This window comes from Sander lucioperca, chromosome 5 (assembly GCF_008315115.2).
Source record: "Sander lucioperca isolate FBNREF2018 chromosome 5, SLUC_FBN_1.2, whole genome shotgun sequence".
NCBI classification, from domain to species: domain Eukaryota; kingdom Metazoa; phylum Chordata; class Actinopteri; order Perciformes; family Percidae; genus Sander; species Sander lucioperca.
In genome coordinates this window covers 42,123,555-42,148,413 of record NC_050177.1, presented here as the reverse complement: position 1 = coordinate 42,148,413, position 24,859 = coordinate 42,123,555, and the positions used below count along the sequence as shown (strand labels likewise).

The window sequence follows — 24,859 nt, the reverse complement described above, 5'->3', positions numbered from 1 at the left end:
GTATATAGCAGGACTTTGTACCGTCGAAAATCACAGATAAAGGCTTCTGAACCAAATGCGACCCGGAATTGGGGAGAGTTTAACAACACTGGCAGCCAAGATGACATCGTTTACTGCCATTAGCTATGTAAATACATGGGACAATGGTTAACACCGCAGTGGCTTAAAAAAACACTCCAGTCCTGCCTACTTGGAGCCGATGACCAATCATAGAAGGCCTTAGGCTTAGAGTTGCGTAACACTTAGCCGAGAGTAGAAAAAAATCTGAATGTTTTAGCTCACAGGGATTTATCTACAATACGTTTACCTCATTATTTAATACGTTTAACATGAAAATCCAACATTATAACATTGTAGATATGACAGAAAACACGGAAACGCATAATATGTGACCTTTAAAACAGCACCAAATCTAAAGCACTACTGCATCGTTTGAAAACTGTTTAGCAGTACAGAAGCATGTGCAATTTGAACGAAATGTGCGGAAACATTACAGATATGGTCCTTTAAGGTAGAGCTGTACACAGAGGGGATGAATATGGTGTGTGAGGTTAATGTTCTGTGGCGCGGTGTAGCAAGGTGGAGGCTGTGGGGGGGGTTCACACTTCATGTGTGTGTGACACGGTGGAACAGCAGGGTGTTTGACCAGCTGACCCTCTGCAGGTCTGTCCTGCCTCACCATCCATCTGCTCGACCTGCTGTCTTCAGAAGGAACATAGGCTGTCTCCCACTATGCCCACTGTACCTCATAATGTCGTTTATTTGCTATCGTCTTAATAATTACAGTCTTTTTTTGTTTTTAACATTGGAATTTTTTAACTTTGTTATGTAATATATCTATTTGCATCGTTTGGGTGATCATGATATAGGCCTAGTCTGTGTAGTATATGACCATTCTATAACTTTCTATAAACTTTGTTCTAAAGGTTTGTTATAAGGGAGTCCTATGAACTTTACCCTACATTTACTGAGAACATCTGGAAATTGTTAACATGAGTAGAGGTCCCCCCAAGACAGAAGATACCTTTTTTGGAGTTGTGCCAGATAACAGGCATTGATTGGTCAGTTATCCGTCCAATGGTATACTCACACATATCACATCCTATGTTGATACAATGCATAGGATATATACGTTCTGCATACAAAGAAAAGGCAGAGCGGCAAATTTTGAGGTTTGGGTTGGTCGTTCTCCAAGCTCTCTGCAGGAGTTTGTAAAATTGATGCTGAATCTTTGCTTGTAATAAACCTTTTTATAATCAAGAACAGTGTCTGCGGATTCCTCTTCATACAGCATCACAGCATTACTATTTAAGACACCACATCTGTTCTGGGCATGCACAAGATACAATTAAGCCCATGCTGAATCTCATCACCCTTATTTGATAGCTCCTCGACTCCTCGGTCCTCGGCTGAACCAGAAGTTGTTCTGTCCCTCCTCGGTGAAGGTCGTCTCAAAGCTCTTATTTCTGCCCCGGAAACACGATAGCAGCCTTCCTGGAAGCAATGCAGCTGAAAGAGTTGCTAACTCCGCCTAAACAGCTGACAAATTCATGTGACGTTTCAGAGGTTCTAAAACCCATTTCCGCGGTTCCTCTCTCCTCCCATGATTTCCTTGCCTCTCTCCCGTGCCTCCTCGGTATGAGGGACTAAGACGAAAGGAAGGGACACAAGAGGAGGACTCGAGGAGGCAATTTAAGTGACATGAGATGCACCGCCATAATGTAGGGGGAAGTATGTTAGGAAGGTCAGCAGCCTTCTACCAACAATGGAGGAAAGTTTTCTTTTTTGAAGATTATTTTTGGGGGCTTTTTTCTTTATTCAATAGTATAGACAGATAGGAAAGGGGGAAAGATGGGACGACACGCAGCAAAGGGCTGCAGATCGGTGACGGACAGGGGCTACTGCAAAAGGACTCAGCTTACATGGGGCACACACTCTACATGGTGAGCTACAGGTCACCCCAATGGAGGAAAGTTTTCTTTTTTGAAGATTATTTTTGGGGGCTTTTTTCTTTAGTTGATAGTATAGACAGATAGGAAAGGGGGCCGAGGGGGAGAGAGGGGACGACACGCAGCAAAGGACGGCAGGTCGGTGTCGAACCTGGGCCGCTGCGAAAAGACTCAGCTTACATGGGGCACACACTCTACCTGGTGAGCTAGAGGCCGCCCCAATGGAGGAAAGTTTACCTTACATGATCTAGTTGGGTCACAATTACCCATGTGTATATGTCTATGGAAACTAACATTTTTCCTGCTGTGATCTCAACATTGATAATATAATAATGTCCACGAGTGCAAGAATGTTTAGGTATGTTTACATTGTAGAAGTTGGAAGTGATGATCAGACCTTGATTTCCCTCCTTGTAGATATGCTTTTGGGAGGTAATGAACATTGTGGGCTGCTTTATAATTTAGTCTGGCTGAAGCTGCTGCTGACTGATGCTACTTATACGAGATAGCTTCAAATTTCAACAAACATCCATTTGTTGGCATCATTTCAGATTGTAAACTGTCCAAGCAAGGTAGCATTGACTATTGTCATCATAAATGTGCTTATCAAATCAGCATTGGTTCATATTCACTAAACCAGATATTATAGGCAATGGCTATGTTCATGTTTATTCATAAAAGCTTTACTCAATTATACATGTGTGACCAATTTCAAGACTTATTATTGTTATATACAAATAAAATATAAAAATAAAGAATAAAACATTGCTTCTCAAATACAAAGTGCAGAGCGATTGTACAGCATATATGAATAACACTTTAGGTCACGTTGTGGTTGTCAGAGGAGACTGTGCCTCACCTCTGTATTCTGGTGTTGCAGAGGTCGATGGGGATGAGCTATCTCAGCACTGATTGATTGCAAATGAGAACTGTTCAGACTGAGGCTTCAGCTGTCCACAGAATGAAAGGAGGAACAAAAAAATCAATGAATGAATGCTTGAATCTCTCAACCCCTATCAGGGATAGCTCCTTTGCCTGGGATTATTCAGTTTTGGTTAAGATTTAAAAAGTTGTTTTACTGTATGCAGAGAGCCAATACCATCACCACTGAGATGGAGGAGATGTCAGTTGTTGCTGTGTCTGAGCTCCCCTGCATGTGACTGTGTGACTGTGTGTGACTGTGTTTGACTGTGTGTGACTGTGCCTTCTGGCCACAGGGCTCCAGCTGATGTCTGTCATCCTGTTTGTAAGGGTTCACCACCAGCAAAAACTGACACCTACACTTCCCACAATGCAACTGGATAATGTTCCTCGATTAGACCCAACTCAACACAAAAAAAGCACAGAACAAAACATAAATTGTTGCTGTATATATGATTTCTGCTGCAGTCAATAAGCTCATTCAAACTCTATTCAGTCCTGTGTCGACCCAGGACTGAGTGAGGGTAGTCTTGCATTGCCAGACCTTCCTCCACAGTGCTGCAAAGGAGGAGTCTGGCTAGTCCACACAGCATTCCGGGACGTGAGAAAAATTGCTTTTTTTTAAACCAATCACAATTGTCTTGGGCGGTGCTAAGCGCTGGATGAGCCACGGTGCTTCTGCAAAATAGCCTCGGGAAGGAATGTGTTTTGGTAGTTTTAGTCGTGCAACAGAAAACTCAGATTTGACAGATAGTCTAGCTAGCTGTCTGGATTTATCCTGCAGAGATGTGATGAGCAGTTAACCATAGTCCTCATAAATCCACCACAGTTAAGAACACCAACACAAAGAAAGAGGAAGGTGACGGACATCCGGCCGAAAGTAGTAACATCCGGCAAAATTTCCGGCAATCCGTGCAACGTCGTGGATATAGATTAGAGTAAAGGTGATAGAGAGAGATGGCTAGTATACTGTTGTCATCAAATCATGACAATTACATCTGGGGAGCTTTTGGAGTCATCCAATCATGATTCACAGTTTGCGCTCCTGCCGCTGCATAGCATACTTGATAGTTAGTAACGTGGCAACATGGGCGCCTAGGTAGCTCACCTGGTAGAGCAGGCACCCATATATAGAGGTTTACTCATAGACAGTTAAATAAATGGTCATGGTGACGCCGTAGATTTCGACGGAGACCAGTGAAGTCTATTAAAAGCACTTTTCCAGTGATGGCTGAGCGTTACTGCGCAGCCTCAAACTGAGCTTGACGAAGTAGATGTGACGTGAGCAACCTGTCTGAAAGTTGTAAGTTTTCTGGTAGCTGTGCCAAGAGAAATTTCAATCATTCTGAATATTGCAGAGACAGAGAGCGTAGGTATATGTTAGGAGATAACATGGACACAGGCTAATTATTGCTAACTAAAATGCTAGTTAACATTAGTAATTAAACTTAAACAGCTAATGTAAGTCGAAACTGCCTGCGCGCTTCTCCTGTACTGTACGGTAATTCCTCTACTATGCGACAGTTTTTATGACACAATCGTTAGCCTATTTTTACAAAAACGGCTGCTACGGAGCCATAACGTGAGATACAAGGTAATGGAGCCTTTTATACATTGTTGTGTTTCTTTAGAAATAAATGGACAAATAGAGTCTTTAAACGCTTCAGATGTAAAGTTATTCGCTGTCAAAGTGGCGCCAAAATGAATGATGGCTTGTTACCAACAAAATGGCTCCATAGGCAAGGGGGTAAGCTTCTCCTCACAACGCGTAGATCCTATGGCGCCATTTTGATGCTAACAAGCACTCATCTCCGTTAGCATTCAAATGACTGCCATTCATTTTGGCGCTACTTTGACAGCGAATAACTTTACATCTGAAGCGTTTAAAGACTCTATTTGTCCATTGTTTATTTCTAAAGAAACACGACAATGTATAAATGGCTCCATTACCTTGTATCTTACGTTATAGCTCCGTAGCAGACATTTTTGTAAAAATAGGCTAACGATTGTGTCATAACCACAGGACTTACTGTCGCATAGTAGAGGAATTACCGTATAGTACAGGAGAAGCTCGCAGGCAGTTTCAATTTACATTAGCTGTTTAAGTGTAATTACTAATGTTAACTAGCATTTTAGTTAGCAATAATAGCCTGTGTCCATGTTATCTCCTTACATATACCTACGCTCTCCATCTCTGCAATATTCGGAATGATTGAGATTTCTCTTGGCACAGCTACCAGAAGACTTACAACTTTCAGACACGTTGCTCACGTCACATTTATGTTGTCTCTCTCAGTTGGAGGCTGCGCAGTAACGCTCAGCGCTCACCGGAAAAGTGCTTCTAATATCCTTCACTGGTCTCCGTCCAGAGCAATGGGATCTGTTGGTCCATTCTATATACAGTCTATGTCCATAGGAGGTACGCTTTGTGGAGGCTGGCTTACCCCCTTGGGTTTACTCCTCTACGCAGCAGCCGCAGGTGAACTCCGCCCTGCGGCCCTTTGCTACATGTCATTCCCCCTCTCTCTGCCCTTTCATGTCTTCAGCCATACCATACAAATCAAGGCTCCGTGAGGCGCTTAGCACCTCCCAAGACGATTGCGATTGGTTTAAAGTTGTGTAAAAATGTGGACTAGCCAGACCCTCTGGAGGAAGGTCTGGCAAAGCGAGACTATGAAAATGGTGACTTAAGTCAACTCAAGTCCAAGTCTCAAGTCTGCACACCTCCAGTTGGCAGGGAGACAAGTTTGAATAAACATGTTTAGCCTACTGGGCCAAAATATTAGATTGTAATAATATCCTCCTTGTGTGAGGTGTGTAACTGAGACTGCAGAGGAGTGACCTCTGGACTGAGCTGGCTATTTGTGGTTATATAAGTGTAGCAGTTGCCCTTTGGTCACTCTAAGCTGAATTACAGCAGAGCTGGAAATGGTCAGATAGAATGGGAAGATCCGTACCACTGAAGATCCTCTGTGTCAGCACTGGGCCGACAGGCCTGCATACAATATGACTGCATGTATTTCCTACTACATAGGCTTGGGGGAAAAGTTTATTTGCATCTTAAGAGTCTACTCATAAATCAGTTTCCCCCTGTTTTCTGTTAGTGTGAAATCACATTAGAGATCAGGGTCTTGCTAGACCTTTTGGTTTCAGTTGACAGTGAAATACAGTAGGCTATTGGTTTATTAATAAAGCTGACTTTCCTTAAATCTTGTCATTTTTTATGCTGCAATATTTTGTTTTTGTTTACCACGTTTGAACGGTTAGATATAACCTAACAGTCACAGCCTTTATAAAAATGCTCTTTAAATTTTTTTACCATCCATTCTTTAACATTCTCTCCACCCCAAATACATAGCTACTGTGCTTTATACTAAGAAGCATGCAATCATTCAATGCTGTGCAATGCTAAATCAAAAACGTTCTACAAAGGAACATCCAATGAGTATTGCATTTGTTTTGTGTTTGATTTAACTTATTTAATTTGTATAACTTCTATTTTCAATTTTATTATTATTATTATTGTGAGTATTTTTATTATTATTAAAGGACAATTCCAGCGCAAAATGAACCTAGGGGTTAATAACACATGTGTACCGAGTCAACCGTTCTCTGGGATATGTTTTGATGGTAATCAAATGTGTCTCTAGCTTGAAACAAGCTAGCGCAAACCGTTGATTAGCTTAATGCTAGGCTTTCGGGGCACTGGTAGAGTAAAAATAAATCGCTATTTTATACCACTAACGAGACTCAAAATAGCACCACACTTCCACGGTAGCATAATGAGGGTCCCTACATGTAAACCGAAGCATTGAGAACTTTGTAAGTGTATAAGTTTACAGACAGTTTATTAAAAAGATAGTTTATGAAGACATTACCTTCGGGTATACAGACAGGCGCCATCTTGAACCACTAACACCCTGCTAGAGCTATGTTACTGGTTACTGGTTGCACGGCGTTCGTGGTTCGACGAGTCATGACTGTTTTCCCAAGATGGCGCATGTCTCTATACCCGAAGGTAATGTCTTTATTAACTATTTTTTTAATAAACTGTCTGTACACAAGCCTAACGTTAAGCTAATCAGCGGTTCGCGCTAGCTTGTTTCAAGCTAGAGACACATTCGATTACCATCGAAACATATCCCAGAGAACGGTCGACTCAGTACACGTGTTATTAACTCCTAGGTTCATTTTGCGCCGGAATCGTCCTTTAATGCACATTGCCATATTAGAGTAAAATAAAATAAAAGTTGATTTCACAACTAATAAAAAAAGTTTATTTTATATTTTTTATAGGTTTTTATTCACACAAAGCAATTTACAAAACAAACAAGGAAAGTATTATATACAACTATTAATACAATCACAATGATGGAATGACGAAGAAATGTCAAATAAAGACAATGCTAATTGTAAGTGTATTTCTTGTGGAATGCGGAAGAAAAAAAGATTAAAAAAAAAAAGTTAGAAACAGTCATAGGAGCACTAAAGGACAAGGCAAGAGTTATTAAATTAAATGAGCAAGAGTTTAGACATATTAGAATAAAGTTTTCTGGCTGTTCATTTCATTATTTCCATACAGACTTAACATTTTTGACAAAATAACACATAAAAGTTGGCTAGTGGCGACCAAGGGGGTAAGCGAGTGTCCACAAAGCGTAGCTCCTATGGAGCCATTTTGTTGCTATCAAGCCATCAGCCGCCGTTAGCATTCCATTGACTGCCATTCATTTTGGCGCCACTTTGACAGCGAATAACTTTACATCTGAAGCGTTTAAAGACTCTATTTGTTCATTGTTTTTTTCTAAAGAAACACAACAATGTATAAAAGGCTCCATTACCTTGTATCTCACGTTATGGCTCCATAGCAGACGTTTTTGTAAAAATAGGCTAACGATTGTGTCATAACCACAGGACTTACTATCACATATTAGAGGAATTACCGTATAGTACAGGAGAAGCTCGCAGCTTAGCTGTTTAAGTTTAATTACTATTGTTAACTAGCATTTTAGTTAGCAAGTTATGGCTCCGTAGCACACATTTTTGTAAAAATAGGCTAACGATTGTGTCATAACCACGCGACTTACTGTCGCATAGTAGAGGAATTATAGTACAGGAGAAGCGCGCAGGCAGTTTCGACTTACATTAGCTGTTTAAGTGTAATTACTAATGTTAACTAGCATTTTAGTTAGCAATTAATTAGCCTGTGCCTATGTTATCTCCTTACATATACCTACGCTCTCCGTCTCTGCAATATTCGGAATGATTGAGATTTCTCTTGGCACAGATACCAGAAGACTTACAACTTTCAGACAGGTTGCTCACGGCACATTTACGTCGTCTCTCTCAGTTGGAGGCTGCGCAGTAACGCTCAGCCATCACCGGAAAAGTGCTTCTAACGGCCTTCACTGGTCTCCGTCCAGAGCAGCGGGGTCTGTTGGTCCATTATATGTCTGTCAATGGAACAAAGTGACACCGCTGTTTTCTACGGACCGCAGACTGCCGACGTAGATGTGACGTGAGCAACCTGTCTGAAAGGTGTAAGTCTTCTGGTAGCTGTGCCAGCATTTTAGTTAGCAATTAATTAGCCTGTGCCTATGTTATCTCCTTACATATACCTACTATTTCTCTTGGCACATAACATGAGGTACAAGGTAATGGAGCCTTTTATACATTGTCGTGTTTCTTTAGAAATAAACAATGGACAAATAGAGTCTTTAAACGCTTCAGATGTAAAGTTATTCGCTGTCAAAGTGGCGCCAAAATGAATGGCAGTCAATGGAATGCTAACGGGAGGTGATGGCTTATTAGCATCAAAATAGCGCCACAGGAGGTTCGCGGTCCGAGGAGAAGCTTACCCCCTTGCTTTGTTCACTTATGGTGGCGACTTTACACTTTCTGCCCTATTGTGAGACTGTCAGGCACTTGTGTCCTATCCATTGACCGTAGCCTATATATGAATATACAGTCTATGGTCCTATCATGTCAGACTGGCGCAGAGTCTGACGCCAGTAATACCCTTAACAATGTATAATAATCTAGCCTTAAACAAAGGCATTTTACTGATGAAGCTTGTTCGGTGTGGCGCACAGATTTCAACCCCTAGCAGGAATTACTCGGGGCACAAATGGTTTACCGTCTACACAGATAAGCGGATCTGTTCCTTTCTACAGTCTGTGATCTGTTCCCGCATGTTGAAACAAGTTGCGCGGATCTGCATGCTGAGCTTTCGTGCTGAATCCAGGCAGTATGTCAACGGAAAGGGAGTATGAGTGCATAGTGATCGGGGCCGGGGTGCAGGGCTCCTTCACGGCCTATCAGCTGGCACAGAGGAACAAGAAGACTCTTCTGCTGGAGCAGGTGTGTCCCACACACAACTTTGTTCCGTTCGTTATGAACAGTCACTGCTCAGAGACTGCAGGCAGTGGTGGAATGTAACCAAGTACATTTACTCCAGTAGGGGAGACCGGGGATAGTTGTAACATTTTTGACTGTATCTTGGAGCTCTTTTAGGCCAGTGGGTTCAAAATGCGATACAAACTAATTACACGTGTCTGCTATTAAATTGTGTAGCTGTTATCTCTGCAACCTAAACAGAAAATGCATGGTTTACTCTCAAACACAAGGAGTAAAATGTTAGACTGTACCCCATAGTCTGGGTTAGTACCATACCATGGGGTGAAATGTTGATTATGACAAAAACTCGATATTGAAACTTTTATTCAACACTTAAATGATGTTTAACATAATATTTGTGTGTGTGTGTGTGTGTGTGTGTGTGTGTATGTGTTGAGAGGCAGTCCTCACACAGTGAAATTTAAGGAAAAAACATAAATACAACCAAACTTTTGCTTGGGGTAGGTTGTAACATTTTGTAACCCTGCTATCCCAAAAATAAATTAGGTTAAAAAAAATACTTTCCTTACTAAAAATTAGTTTTTTCTTTCTAAAATGTGCAGTGTCTGTCACAGGGGGCTGCTTCTCTACACATGTATTAAAGTAACAGAGCACGTTTAGAGTGAATCAGGTGATTCAAAACTTGTTCCTGATTGGAGAAATTGGAAGTGTTACAACTGACCCGTGTCTCCCCTACTGTACTTAAGTCCAAATGTTGAGGTACTTGTACTTTTTTTCTTTTCATGCCACTTTCTACTACGCTATATATAAATATTCTTCTTTTTACTTCACTACATTAATCTGACAGCTTTAGTTACTAGTTACTTTACACATTAAGATTTCTGCACACAAAACACATGTAGTTTATAAAATCTGATATTTTATTTTATATATATATATATATTATGATATACTAGCCAACAATATAACAGCCTACAAGTCCAGCTGAAATGATTAGACCATTAAACACAACTGTTTGGATCCTTTCCAGTTTCTACAATGTGAGGATTTTTGATTGACTTTTAATATTTTAAGCATATTTTCCTGATGATACTTACATACTTACTTTTATTTAAGTAACATTTTCAATACAGGACTTTTACTTGTAATAGAGTATTTTTACAGTGTGGTATTAGTACTTATACTTAAAGGTCCTATGACATGCTGCTTTTTGGATGCTTTTATATATGCCTCAGTGGTCCCCTAATACTGTATCTGAAGTCTCTTTCCCGAAATTCAGCCTTGGTGCAGAATTACAGCCACTACGAGCCAGTCCCACAATGAGCTTTCCTTAGGACGTGCCATTTCTGTGTCTGTAGCTTTAAATGCTATTGAGGAGAAGAGAGGGGGGGGCAAGGCGGAGGGTGAGGGTGTGGCCTTGACCAACTGCCATGCTTCGCTTGTTTGCAAGCCATGATGTCTTTCTCGTTCTCATGGGCGGGCAAAGCAGAGAAAGGGGAGGTAACCTTTCCCCTTATGATGTTGTTATATAGGGAAGATTCCAGATTGGCCCATCTGAGCTTTAATTTTCTCAAATGCAGAGCAGGATACCCAGGGCTTGGTTTACACCTATCACCATTTCTAGCCACTGGGGGACCATAGGCAGGCTAGGGGAACTCATGTTAAATAAACCTCATAAAGTGAAATTTTCATGCCATGGGACCTTTACAGTGTTTCCCACACATAATTTGTGTGTCACACAATCAACACCGGCCGCCACGTATTGTGTTTCATTATTATAATTTTTTTTTGCTATTTAAAACACGCAGCATATTCGTTCAGCTGCATTTCCTTTCCCTGCTCTCCTCCGTCTCTCGGTCACTCACGGGTCTCTCTCACATAGGCTACACACACACACACACACACACACACACACACACACACACAGCCCCTCCCTTCCGTGCACACAGCGTCTGTCTCCATGAAAACAAGAGAAGACGGCTGGCGAAATTCACAAGTTCATGAAAGGTTGGTATCTCATGAACACCTTTACACAATCACACATTAAAAAGTGCTATAAAAATATTTTATATTCTGAATACAATGTTGTCAGTGTGTTAATGTTGGAGTCCCAACCCGACTCTTAGCAAACAAGCGATTGCGCCTGCTTTAGAAAGTTAACTAGTCGCAAGTTTGCGGTAAAATGCAGTTGGGATGTCGAGGTCAAAACACTATATGTAGCAGCTGTGAATCAAATAAACTTATTATAATAATGTCATTTGTTTTACTCTTACACTGAATGTTTGCTGCTTCAGTCCAGATGAGTATTGAAAAGTATTTTCCGCGACTGAAAAAGGCACTGGTGTTGCGGATGAGGACCAGCCTGAACCGGAGGTATCCGTCTGAAACAGTGCTGAACAGTCCGACCAGTGTAATTAGTTATGTTATTAATTTCTTTACAATATTTTCAGGCTTCAACCAGTGCTGCTCAAGCAGAAAGACAGGGTCAGGGAGAGAAAGAGAGAGATTCGGTAGGCATTGAAGAAAGAGTAGGTAGTTTATGATACTTGATTGTTATGAAAATAAGTATTTATTATCCCGAAAAAGCCCAGTCTGCTGTGTGAGTGTTTCCTGGAATCTGCACTCTGCTCCACCGCTGTTGTTTCACTAGTAGCAGCTGGAGCTACTGCAACAGCAGGACTTTGTACCGTCAAAAATCACCAATATAGGCTTCTAAACCAAATATTACACAACCAGCTGTCCCAGCAGTAATGTGACCCCCGAAATGACCAGCATTGACCACCAAGATTACAGCTATCTCATGTTAGCATGCAGCTACTTAATATTTAGCACTAGGCTAACGTTAGATTGTAATCGCAGATGTCACTGCCCGATGTGAGTCGAGTGCAGATGTGAGTCGCGCATGCTCAGATTTAAACTGTTTACGGCATAACGTGTCATACTGAAATTTGTGAAATCTATAAAATAATAAACGTTTCTCTTTACATACAATAACAGAAGATGGTAATCCTTTCAAAAACGTTGTAGCTATCTATGACTTTTTGGTTGCTAACGTTAGCTCAAAACGCCATTCAAGTGACAGCCTTTGTTGTGTTTGATTGCTAACTTTTAGCTAGCAGTCATTTCAAAAACGTTGTAGCTATCTATGACTGTTTGATTGCTAACGTTAGCTCAAAACGCCATTAAGCGACAGCCTTTATTGTGTTTGACTGCTAACTTGTAGCCAGCAGCAGCAGTCATTCAAAAACGTTTTAGCTATCTATGATTGTTTGATTGCTAACGTTAGCTCATAGACTGTGCGTTAGCTCAAAAAGTCGTTAGCATCTTGTAGGCTACTTGTCGCAAAGTGACGCATGCGCGACTCACATCTGCACTCGACTCACATCGGGCAGTGACAGCAGATAAAGGCTTCTGAACCAAACACTACCCAATCAGACATGTTTCAGCAGTAACGCGACCCGGAATTGGGGAGAATTTAACAAATCGGCGGCCAAGATGACATCTTTTACTGCCGTTAGCATGTAGCTACTATAGTTAGCAGTGGACACTAATAGAGTATAGCAGCACTTTCTACAGTCAAAAATCACAGATAAAAGCTTTTGAACCAACTACTACATAACCGGAAATGTTTCATGAATAACGTGATCCAGAATTGGGGAGAATTTAACCACACTGGCAGCCAAGATGACATTGTTTACTGCCGTTAGCATCTAGCTACATGCGACAATGTTAACCCTGCAGTAACTTAAAAAAAAAAACACAGCGCCAGGGCGGCAGCGATCCCGGACCGCCCCGACTCCCAGCCGGAGACTTATTAGTTGCTTGCCCTGACCACCCCTGGTTATCAAGTTATTTTAAGTTAAAATAATTACATAATGCTGCTTTAAAGTAGAGATGTACCGATACCAGTATCGGAAAAGTCTCAGATTCTGCCTAAAATGCTGGTATCGATAAGTTCTGGAGTTTATGCACCGAACCGATACCTCGTAATTTAGCTAAGAAGAAAGAAGTTTATTTATGCTCTTTTTGCTATATGAAACTATTGTTTGTGTTTGTTCATGTTTCACAAAGAGTTTAACCTGAGCCAGGTTGTACAACAAAGGAGGGATAGTAGTAGTACAGCTGTTAAAACATAATAAAATATATGACACACTGGTATCGGATCAGTACTCTGTATCGGCCGATTCGTAATTCAGCTATCGGAATTGGTATCGGGGAGCAGAAATTGGTATCCGACCATGTCTACTGCTCCTTAGATCTCTGCAGGGTAAATCCAGACAGCTAGCTAACTATCTGTCCAATCTGAGTTTTCTGTTGCACGACTAAAACAACTTTTGAGCGTACACATGTACCACCAAAACAACTTCTTTCCCGAGACTATTTTGCAGAGGCACCGTTGCTCCGTACAGCGCCCAAGATGATTGTGATTGGTTTAAAGAAATGCCAATAAACCAGAGCCATTTTGCATTTTGCAGCTTTTAAAGTGAGTTTTCTTTGAGTGCAGTGTAGTGGATAGAGACTTAAAAGTAGTCATAAAATTGAAAACGTTAAATTTGAGAATGGAATTTGGTGTGGTGTTAGCACCCCCCCACCTCAATCTCACTTTAACCCCTGGGTGTATCCAGCATCCGTGCTTTCACTGCAATACAACGCAATTTGATGTGTTGCAAAAGAATATGATGCTCTGCAATTCAATATGGTACAGAGAGTTTCTTTTGTTGTTCTGAAGCAAACAACCAACTACTTGGTAGGCAGGCTGCACTGCGCTTTGCAGAAGTTGGCAGAAATACTTTCACTTCCATTTAAGGCATATTAATAGCATATTTACATAGTCTATGAAGAGCTAATCAGATTATGATATATTGACAGAAATTCTGTTAAAATATCATAATCACTCAGAATTACTCTTACTTTAGTTTGTTTCTCAAATTGTGATTTTAAGTAATTCATTATAAGAGTATTGTGGGCTACTTTTACTCGAGTAAAGATTATCAGTACTCTACCCACCACTGCATGCAGGCTGTGTGACTTTGTCTCAGGCTCAGGCATTGCCAAAAGGGGATCTTCTCTCAGTTTTCCTTCTTAATAAAGGCTTTCATCAGGGTGGGAACATCGATAACATCCCACATGTCACTGTGAGTGGAGCAGCACAGCGTCTCGGTCCCTCCCTCTCCTCCCTTGCCGTGCGCATGCAGGTAGAGTAAGTTACCATGGTTGTGGGAATCGGGGTCGTAATTTTAATAATGTAAGCCTATGTGAAGCTTGACAAAAGTGTGTCTGTGTGTAATGGTCAGTGCTGCAGCGCACAACTTACAGCTCAAAGAGTAGAGGAGAAAGAGTGTCCAGATGAAGGGAAGCTGTCAATGATTTGTAGGAATTGGTGGAATGTGTAACTCATCCTCCTCCATGTTAATCTCTAATGTGATAAGGGTTGGGTATTGTTTGGTTTTTTTCCGCTACCGTTGCTAAAACGATACTTTTAAAAAGGTGCTGGTGCCTGAACCGATACTTTAAAAAAGGAAGAGCACAAAACAGTTGGCGACATTAAAGAATGACTAGTTTATTGCTACGGCCATACGGTCAAATTTAAATAATTTATTTAATATGTAATAACTAACTGTTTTCACCAGTCAATTGCTGTTTAACAACAGAAAAAAATAACCACTAGATGGCAGAAGGGAACTTGTTTCTCAAGGTGCACTTGAATGCACCATGAGCTTACGAGGTTCAATTGAATGCACCATTAAGTCTCGTCGGTGTTGTTTCTCCTACAACTCCAGCAGTGTCCACGCTGTCTCAAAGGTCAGCTAGTCTCCTCTGTGTTTTTAGCTGCAGACTGTTGGAGATCCCGGGGTTGGAATCCTTTCCAGTGAAATACAGCTACACGTTAAACCGTTTAGCTTTCAGCATTTTAACCATATTTAAACCTGCTGCTAGCGAATGGTAGGCTAATGTTACCTGCTGCCAAGTGTAGTGTTAACTAGCATCACATCGCGTTTCTGTTTCGGCGCACCAGAGAGCCAAAATGAGGCACCCAAATCTGCAATATGTGCCAGACATACAGAGAAATAAAAAAATATGCTTCTCTCTCTAACCCACTGTGCAATAAGGACAGGTACAACAAATATAATATAAAAGAAAAGGAAGATAACACAAAAAACAAGCTAATCTAAGGTGCAGGCCATGTGGAAGGCATCCTGGCTACTCAGCAAACAGAGAAACTCCTAAGACAGCGGCCATTTTATATCCTTTGACCCCTCACTCTCCAGGTGTAGCCAACCAACCCTGACGGAGCTCTTAACACTGGCACTCGTGGACACCCAGCTGGAGAGATAGTGGGCCAGATGTACGTACATTTGCGAATGTAGCGTTATCAGCGGCATGGCCAACCCGCAGAATACATACACTGTGATACTTCAATTTACGTCGTTTTTACCAAACCTGCAGTTCATCGGGTAACTACCTTTCTCCGCCCACTCTACCGTAAATTGCGCTGTAGCAAAGCGTTAAGTACTTGTGCTATGATACGGTGATATGATTTCGTGTTCACTCAACTGAAAAAGTGTGATCCTTGTGGCAAAAATCCTTTCAGCTTGTCTCCTTGGCCTATCTTCGTCTTGCTCGGATTACTGCTGCCATTTCACCAGGAGGCATATGCGAGGAAACCCACTTGTGGCTGATTTACACCTGCTTTTAAGAGGCAGAGAATTTTCACCGCAAAATAGAGGTGCGCTGTCACGGGTGGTTTTTGTACATACCACGGAATACATAATTAGGCGCACTTAACGCTTCCCCTCCCATCTCTTTATGGGAAACTCCATTTTTCCCCTTGACCCACCCGTGAATGCATATGCATAACATGGAAAAGCGCAATTTGCCATTTTCAGTTTCTGTGACAGGCAGTCTGCGCTTTTACCTTAGTGCGCCCTGTTTGTACATACCTCGCCATGCTTTTACGTGCATGTTGCGAAAGAAATACGCCTGAAGTGGGCGCAAAAGTGTTAGTACATCTGTCCCAGAGAGTGGTAAATAGTAGAGAGAGAGAGTGAGGCTGTCACACTCAGATCAATGAACCTGACAAAAAACTAAATTGGCAGATGAAACAAAATAATTAAGGAAGTTAGTTTTACCTTTTCTTAAAGCTATAGAACAGGTATAGCGCTATTGTTTTATAATAATGAACGATTGTTACATTCAAGCCATTGCCAAATGAGTTGCAGTGTTTCCTCTATTTTGATATTACTGCGGCGCCCCGCCACGGTAAAATGTCTGCCGTCGCGGTATCAGAAATAGGGCAGACGCACAACAGGGTTTCCGTTATGTACACCGCGCACCACCGCTCCTTCAGCTGTTTATGAAAAGTCATAAATTCGTAATTACACGACTTTGCAGAGCCGTGTGCTCTACTGAACTCAAGCGAACGGTCATCCGCTCTCTCTCCCCTTAGGGTGAGCAACTGGAACAGTGACAGGACGTCATCACTTGAGAAGTCATGGCAACCAAATAAACAACAGGGCGAGTACTATTTGTCACTCAACATGAAATCCGCAATCACGCGGGTCCCGTGAAATATGACAGTTACGGTTTATTGGAAAATAGCACTGGGGACACAGAATTTTATGAATTTACTGTTTATCAGACCCCAGGTGAGACGACAAGCTAACGTTAGCGAACGCTGCAGTGACGGTCCCTCTGCCTTTGACTCCCCGCTGCAGGGGACGCTGTATTAACGTTACTGTTTTAAAACCGTTTTCCAGGTTAGTGGGGGTGCATACCGCTCAAAACCAACATGAAAAACGTAGCAAGTAATGTTCACTCAGCGTTTTGTTTTGTTGTTAAACTGTGTGTAAAATGAGCGGTGACATTAAATCACCCTACGGTACCGTCTATTTGCTGGATGGTTCAGGGTACCAGTCGGTAGCTAACATTAGCAGATAAGCCAGTACTTTTTGATGTTCAACACACTGTTGCCCACTGTCCTCCCGGCAAAGAGTCCTAGCAGTGGGGAGTGAGGCGGAGGGACCGCTTGTCTCATTTGTGGTCTGATACAGTAATTAATTGCCCCATATTGCTATTTTCCAAGCTCCTGTCATATTGTGCGGGATGTTTCAATGGGAATGCAGCCACAGAGGCTTTTGTCCCTGTTTGTCACTCTGCCTGAGAAGTACTCGCAGGGCCGCTCCTGCAAAATGTTTATAACAGAAACACGGGCCACAAAGTATCTGTTACCTAATAGACTACCAATAAACTGCAAACTAGGGCTGTCCTCGACTAAAGAAACAGGCGACCAACACTCGTATGATTTTGTTGACTAAAGCACCACTTTATATTTTGTGTTTACCTGAGATGTGCTTATAAGTTTTATCAGAAATAAGTCATTTAGCATTAAAAAAGCATAAAAATGACTATTCAACTAAAGAAACCTTAGTCGACTAAGACCAAAACGACCAATTAATGGACTAAGAGGCGGCAATCCTACTGCAAACATGTATTCAGTCAAAACAGATGCTGCTGCTTGAAAGCTTCCAGTGGACATTAGAAATGTGAGTGAAACGTGACAAAACCGTGACCCAATGCGATTTCATCCAGTGGACATCTGGTGTATACTCTCTGCTGGTAAGCCTTCCCAGGAGAATGGAGGTTGTTGCTGCAGGAAATAAGTGCCCATGGTTTGGGAATCACATGTTACAGACGTTACTAAATGGTGCGTTTACTTGAAACTGGTAAACCTCATGGTGCATTCAGAGTGTTGGGAATCGGAATTGGTACAGATTCAATTATTGCAGAATTGGTACAGATTCATTTATTGGCAAATTATCAAAGATGTTTTATCAGTATTAATAAAGTTATGAATATGGGTATTAATAACTTTACAAAATTGACAAACAATCAAAACGGGGCACCACCCTGAACTCAGGGCCAATAACCGAACTGTGAAACAGTCTCATTAGGTGGTGTTCCCTTTAAAATTACAGATCTTAATTAATTTGGTTAATCTATCTGGTATTCTTTAAGAACAGAAAAGGTGAATTTGAGCACCGACCTGTGTTCAACCAGCAATTATTACAACAAATACACAAAATAACCACAAACTGCCATTTAAAGTATAGTAGAATTTATTTAACTTCGAAATTATCAATGGCCAATCAATAAATCTTCAGTCATCAAAATCTATATACCTTTTTATAAACTACAACCAAAAGCGAAAACAAGCAGCAGGCATGTGGTGAGCATGCTGTGTGTGTGTGTGTGTGTGTGTGTGTGTGTGTGTGTGTGTGTGTGTGTGAGAGAGAGAGAGAGTGTGTGAGAGAGAGAGTGTGCGAGGAGGAGGGGGAGGTGACGAGACCGCGGGGGTTGCTAGGCAACGCAATCAAGACGATCCAAGGTGGCGGATCATGGAGTTAGCTGCACAAAAGCTATTTAGCCTCAAGAGCGCGGTAGTGGGCAGTGCCACGTGGCTAGGCTAGCCAGTTAGCTCTCAAACTAACATGTTGCTGACAAGTGACGTCCTCCTTTCCTTGGAAAACAGGGAAATTAAACCTGGAAATTTACCCTCTGCAGATTCGGTGAGAGACGGAAAATCTCCTTCACCAGGACCCCCCCTTTAGTACCACGAAGACACTATTCAGCTCAAACTCGACCGGCGAGGTGAGGCTGTGGATTTCTCGGCAGCGCTGCGAAGTGTCATCCTTTCAGTAACGAATCTACTAGTGGTAAGACGGGGTGTGTCGGCTGCATTTGCTTATATCCTCCTTGTTCACCTAGCGGTGAGCATGGTGCGTTCAGGTGGCTTCAGCCAATGGAGTGCCAGTGAAACCTGAGCCTGTGTCCTTTTGTAAACTTTTCACGTCGAAGTGTGAAGTTTGTAGGCTTCTGGTTTGACTGAGGGTCTATCCCTTTGTCTGAGAAAGCCATGTAGCAGCATCCTGTGCCCCATTTGTCTTAGGTTACAGGCTCTCTGCTCAAGATCAGTTTAAGCACATTGTTTGGTTCCAACAACGTTATAGTAAAATACCCTTTTCTCATCTCTTTTTGTCGTTTAACAGCAATTTACTGGTGAAAGAAGTAATTATTGTTAAAACTTATTGTTAAAACATTTTTAATAAATCATTTAAATTCCATGTATCCGATCCGTGACTCAAAACCGTGATACGATTCGTACCGTGAGTTTTGTGATCCGTTGCACCCGTACACATCTACTATGAACTATCACATATGTGTAAAATGTTTGGATGGCCACATACATTTGGCCACTTTGGTGTATGTTATTCCCAAATCAAGTTATTTAATTTAATCCAAGTTCCAATGTTCATCTTTTTTCCAGTTCGTCCTGCCCCACAGCCGAGGGAGCTCCCATGGCCAGACCCGCATAATCCGCAAGGCCTATGAGCAGGACTTCTACACCCACATAATGGAGGAGTGCTACGAGCTTTGGGCCCAGCTGGAGAGGGAGGCGGGTGTCAAACTGTACAGGTAAGCAGTCAGCAGAAACACACAGAGAGAAAACCCATTAAACGGAACATAACAAAAGCTTTGCCAGAACACGGGGATTTGTCACATTCAAGGTGCTATGTACGCACAAGAGCAGCAACTCAATCTACGGGAGCCATAAATGCGTGACTTTCTCATTACCTCCGGCGTCACTGAATCACCCCTTGACAGCTCCCATGCCTCTGAATGTGGAACAGGGGCTTTTTTCATCATGCTAAACCTCTGATCAGAGCGTGGAAGAATTTGTGTGTTTATAAATATGACAGTGGCATCAAACTGTGAGCAAACCCTCCTGCAGCACTTTGAGTTTCCTGCTCATATTACCTCTGTTTGTTTTCAGTGCCAGAGAGCTGAAGAACACATTAATTCATTATTCATATCTCAGGGTTATAGTTTATGGTACCAAGCCACGCCCACATTATGTTCCCTAGAAAGACAGTGCGCCTCCCCATCCCCTGTGCACCCGTCCGCAGCTCATGAATGATGGGTCCGCATCTGAAGGCCACCTGTGCCCTTGGGCTGGCAAAAAAAAAAGTCTGCATCACAATGAGAAATGGTCAGGCGAGGCTGGTGGGAGCAATGCCTCCCACTTCTGCTGCTGCCTCTGGGACAGATGGAGCCATCGAAAAAGGGCCGCTGCAAAGCTGAAACCTTTTTATTTTCTCCACATACATGGTAACATGTGTGCACATCCAGCTGCTGAACTAGTGCCACCAATCACCAAGTCTGACAGGTTAGACTAGATGAGGTATCATATTTATGATCCTTCACTCGCGTGGCTTTTCCTTCCTCCGTCACACACTTGTAAACACACAAGCACACAGGGAGACATAGTCATAAAATGTTCTGATGAATGGCTGAAGCCTTTAGCTGGGGTTATGTGTGCCTTATGGCTCCTGACAGATGTCGGAGCAGCCTTTAGAAAACACTGCTGGCAGAGGGCGAGTCAGCCATCTATCAGGCAGGTTACTGAATTAGAGCCTGTGTTTCACAACCTCTCCCTCTGGGACTCAATAACTTCACACTGGAGCTGCAGTGATCTGCTGTATTACTGTCCACTGGTCATACCATGTCCAGTCAGATGTCAATGTTTTATAGGTTCATTCCCATTTATTACAACTGGGGTTTTGATGAACTGGACTTCTTTAATTGTATTTCATAGGGATGCACCGATACCACAAGTACTTGTGCTTGCCGATACCGAGTACCGATACGAGTACTTAATAATCCCTCTGGGGTCCAAGAGTGTTTTCAGACACACAGATGATTTTGGCCTTCTCTGATATCGTTGTCAATTAGAACAAAACAGTATTTTCAAAGTACCATGCCTTTTTTCTATTCAAAGCTCAGTGCCTGTGCCCTGACATTTCCCTGGGCTAGTGTCAGTAAAATAATTCATATCATTCCTAATATCAAAATACTGAGTGAAGTTTAGAAAGAATGAAGAACGCAAAGTTTGATGATATCATTCATGTGCATATTAAGTACCCATGTGGATTTACCGATCCAGCGGAGAGGATGGTTTGTTAAGTTCACCAGATTTTGTCCAAATTTAAAGACTTGTGGCAAACTATAACAGTTAAAACAGTTAGAATAAACACTGGGAGCTTTCTTTTCAGCCTGTTTGTGGAAAAAAAAAAACACTATTTACTGAGTAGCACTGTGGTTGTTAAAACAGCGCTGTGTAGAAACCGCATGCAGACAGAGCAGATTGAAATATTGCTTTCTTCATGTTTATGCCCTTAAGCTGATGAGAGACATTGGGCTAAAACCGCTACACCAAATATCAGTGGTGAAGTTTACGGGCAACAGGCTGCTGATGTGCTTTTTCACAAAGCAGCTTTGGAAACACGTTTTCTGTGATGTGGTGACGGCTGGTATTCTCTCGGCTCCAGTACACTGAGAAGACGTCGAAACCTGGTAACCATTGACAATGGCTGGTCGCCAAGTGCATTCATTATTTTTTACAGCCAAAAATCTCCAAACGGCTGGCATTGCTCCTCTTCTGTCGCCTATACCTGCTTGACGGAGAAGTAATTGTCACATTGCTATGAGGTGGTATTGGGTGTGGTAGTATCGGGGTAATTTTATGACTACAGGTGAGAGTACATGCACACAGCATTGGACCGATACTGGCATCCCTAGTATTTCACATTGTCATGGAATATTTTCTGGCAACCACACAGCCACTTGTGCAATGCAATTTTCGACTGAACTCCCGCAAATTACCGGGTTAGCCAAACTAATTTGGAGGACAAAACTGAGCCTAATAGCAAAATTATTTCATGGAATCAGTATCACAGAGAACCTGTCATGGCCATGGTCAACATCTCCACCCTGATAAAGAAAGCTCAAAAATGGCTGTATTTCTAAAGGAAACTTAAGAAGGAAAAATTCCCATGCTAAGTTATAGTTAACTCTCACAGAGGAGCAATAGAGAGCATCCTGACTGGAAAAACATTACAAACTGGCATGGGATGTGCGCAGCCCAGGACAGGGGGGTGGTTAAAACAGCCCAGAACATCACTGGTACCCATCTACCGAGCATCAGTGCTACAGGTGAGATGAGGTGGCTGCGCAGAGCCCAAAGGACATTAAAAGACAATACCCACCCAGCCACAGCCGGTCCACCCTGCTGCCCTCTGCCAAGAGATACACAAGTATCCGCTGCCGTACCACCAGACTACAGAGCTGCTTCATTTCTCAACTCCACTTCATCCTCCACACCGTATATTAAAGGGTAACTAATATATAGCATTTTCAGGATAAAACTTACTATTTTGTGTTTGTACTAGGACATGTTACATGCTTTAATGTTAAAAAAAAAAAAAAAAAAAAAAACTTTATTTTTCTCATACTGCCCATGGCTGCTGCACCTGTATTCACCATCTTTATGAGATGCTCTGTAGGAGTGCCTGTCTCTTTAAGCCCCCCTCCCGAAAAAGCCCAGTCTGCTCTGATTGGCTGGAGTGTTTCCTGGAATCTGCGCTCCTCTCCACTGCAGCCTCCGCTGTTGTTTCACTAGTTATAACCAAGGGGGTAAGCTTCTTCTCACAACGCGTACCTCCTATGGCGCCATTTTGATGCTAACGAGCACTCACCCCCCCCCCCCGTTAGCATCCCATTGACTGCCATTCATTTTGACGTCACTTTGACAGCGAATAACTTTATATCTGAAGCGTTTAAAGACTGATTTTTCGCAGTACAAAGTCCTGATATATACTCCGTTGCAGTAGCTCCAGCTATAACCATAGACTGTATATAGAATGGACCAACAGATCCCGTTGCTCTGGACGGAGACCAGTGAAGTCTTCTGGTAGCTGTGCCAAGAGAAATCTCAATCATTACGAATATTGCAGAGACGGAGAGCGTAGGTATATGTAAGGAGATAACATGGACACAGGCTAATTATTGCTATTTAAAATGCTAGTTAACAATTAAACTTAAACGGCTAATGTAAGTCCAAACTGCCTGCGAGCTTCTCCTGTACTATACGGTAATTCCTCTACTATGCGACAGTAAGTCCCGTGGTTATGACACAATCGTTAGCCTATTTTTAGAAAAACGTCTGCTACGGAGCCATAACGTGAGATACAAGGTAATGGAGCCTTTTATACATTGTCGTGTTTCTTTAGAAATAAACAATGGACAAATAGAGTCTTTAAACGCTTCAGAGGTAAAGTTATTCGCTGTCAAAGTGACGTCAAAATGAATGGCAGTCAATGGAATGCTAATGGGGGGTGAGTGCTTGTTAGCATCAAAATGGTGCCATAGGAGGTACGCGTTGTGAGGAGAAGCTTATCCCCTTGGTAACACCGCAGTAGCTTAAAAAAACACTTTAGTAGTTCCTGCCTGGAGCAGATGACCAATCATAGAAGGCCAGCTTAGAGTTGCGTAACACTTAGCCGAGAGTAGAAAAACCAGAGCGTTCAGAACACTTGGAAATCTGAACATTTTAGCTCACAGGTATTTCTCTAAAATATGTTTACGTCATTATTTGAAATTTTGGCCTTGTTTAACATGAAATCTCATAACACTGTAGATATGACAGAAAATACAGAAAAGCATATTATGTCCCTTTAAAGACATGAAACTTTCTGTTCTCCTGGTTTTGCACATTAAATGGACTGTATTTATATAGCACTTTTCTAGTCTTAATGACTACTCACAGAGCTTTTACAGAGTACAGAAACCATTCACCATTCACACACCCTGAAACACTGTGGCCGAGGCTGCCATACAAGGTGCCACCTGCTCATCAGATAAACATTTACACACATTTACACACTGATGGCGCAGCATCGGGAGCAATTTGGGGTTCAGTGTCTTGCCCAAGGACACTTCTACATGGGACTGCAGGGTCAGGGATTGAACCCCCAACCTTCCGATTGGTAGGCAACCACTCTACACCTGAGCATACAGAGAGAATACGCTTTAAAATCTGTTTATTTATCGCAAGTAATAACGTTATCGCGATATTCAACGTTATCGCATATTTTCCTCATATCATGCAGCCCTACTGTATAAATTGTTTGATTTATTTTATTATATTTTCAATCTATTCTAATTAAAATATTTGCAGGGTGTCCGCGGGGTTTTAAAAAGTATTAAAAGGTAGTAAATCAAATTGGTAAAAATTAAGGCTAGTAAAAGGTATTAATCGTTAATAATTTTAAGAGGTATTCATTTTTTTTTATTATTTTTTTGCAAACTGAGTTGTCCATTTGTTTTATTGTCTATTTAAGTTGATCTTGTAAAGTTTGTGTGATATTATATCCTATCCCGCATTGGGTGATAGCCTATCTTAGCCTGACAAGCCAGACCCACATCAAGATGTTGGGTCTGGGAACACACCATTGGCAGGGCTCAACCCGAGGGGTGGGATAAACGGTTGTCTTTCAAATTCTCTCTGCACGCAATAGGATAGCGCTACAACCAACCAGAGCAACAAAGAAGGTAGCGGAGCTAGTTGATAGATTAAACTTTTGCCGTATCCGGTTGGCAAAACAGTGGATGAAACATTTTGCGCACTGAACTGGATGACTAGTGGCTGCTGAACGTCAAGCTCCTTAACAGCTCTGAAAGCTAGGCTACCTAGACAAACATGGGAAAATGCAAATTTTCCGATAAATGGCTAGAGG

At 42.0% G+C, this 24,859-nt stretch overlaps 1 protein-coding gene and 1 long non-coding RNA gene across 3 annotated transcripts in view; one reads left to right on the top strand and one right to left on the bottom strand.

Annotated features, from left to right (window-relative positions):
- Positions 1 to 233: 233 nt before the first annotated feature.
- On the bottom strand, positions 234 to 24,029 carry LOC118495017. Its single transcript, XR_004897314.1, has 3 exons — positions 23,640 to 24,029; positions 21,628 to 21,635; positions 234 to 264 (listed from the first exon to the last, which is right to left on the bottom strand). It is a non-coding gene; the product is annotated as an uncharacterized LOC118495017 (long non-coding RNA).
- Positions 9,046 to 24,859, top strand: part of pipox (pipecolic acid oxidase) — a 68,129-nt gene continuing 52,315 nt past the window's right edge. Inside the window, exons 1-2 of one of the 2 annotated variants that reach the window (XM_031287047.2) lie at positions 9,046 to 9,230; positions 19,552 to 19,700. In XM_031287047.2, the coding sequence (XP_031142907.1) occupies positions 9,120 to 9,230; positions 19,552 to 19,700 (260 nt within the window). In that variant the 5' untranslated portion in view covers positions 9,046 to 9,119. Of the gene's footprint in view, positions 9,231 to 11,214; positions 11,235 to 19,551; positions 19,701 to 24,859 lie in introns of those variants that run through there. The other variant, XM_031287048.2, reaches the window with a different exon arrangement.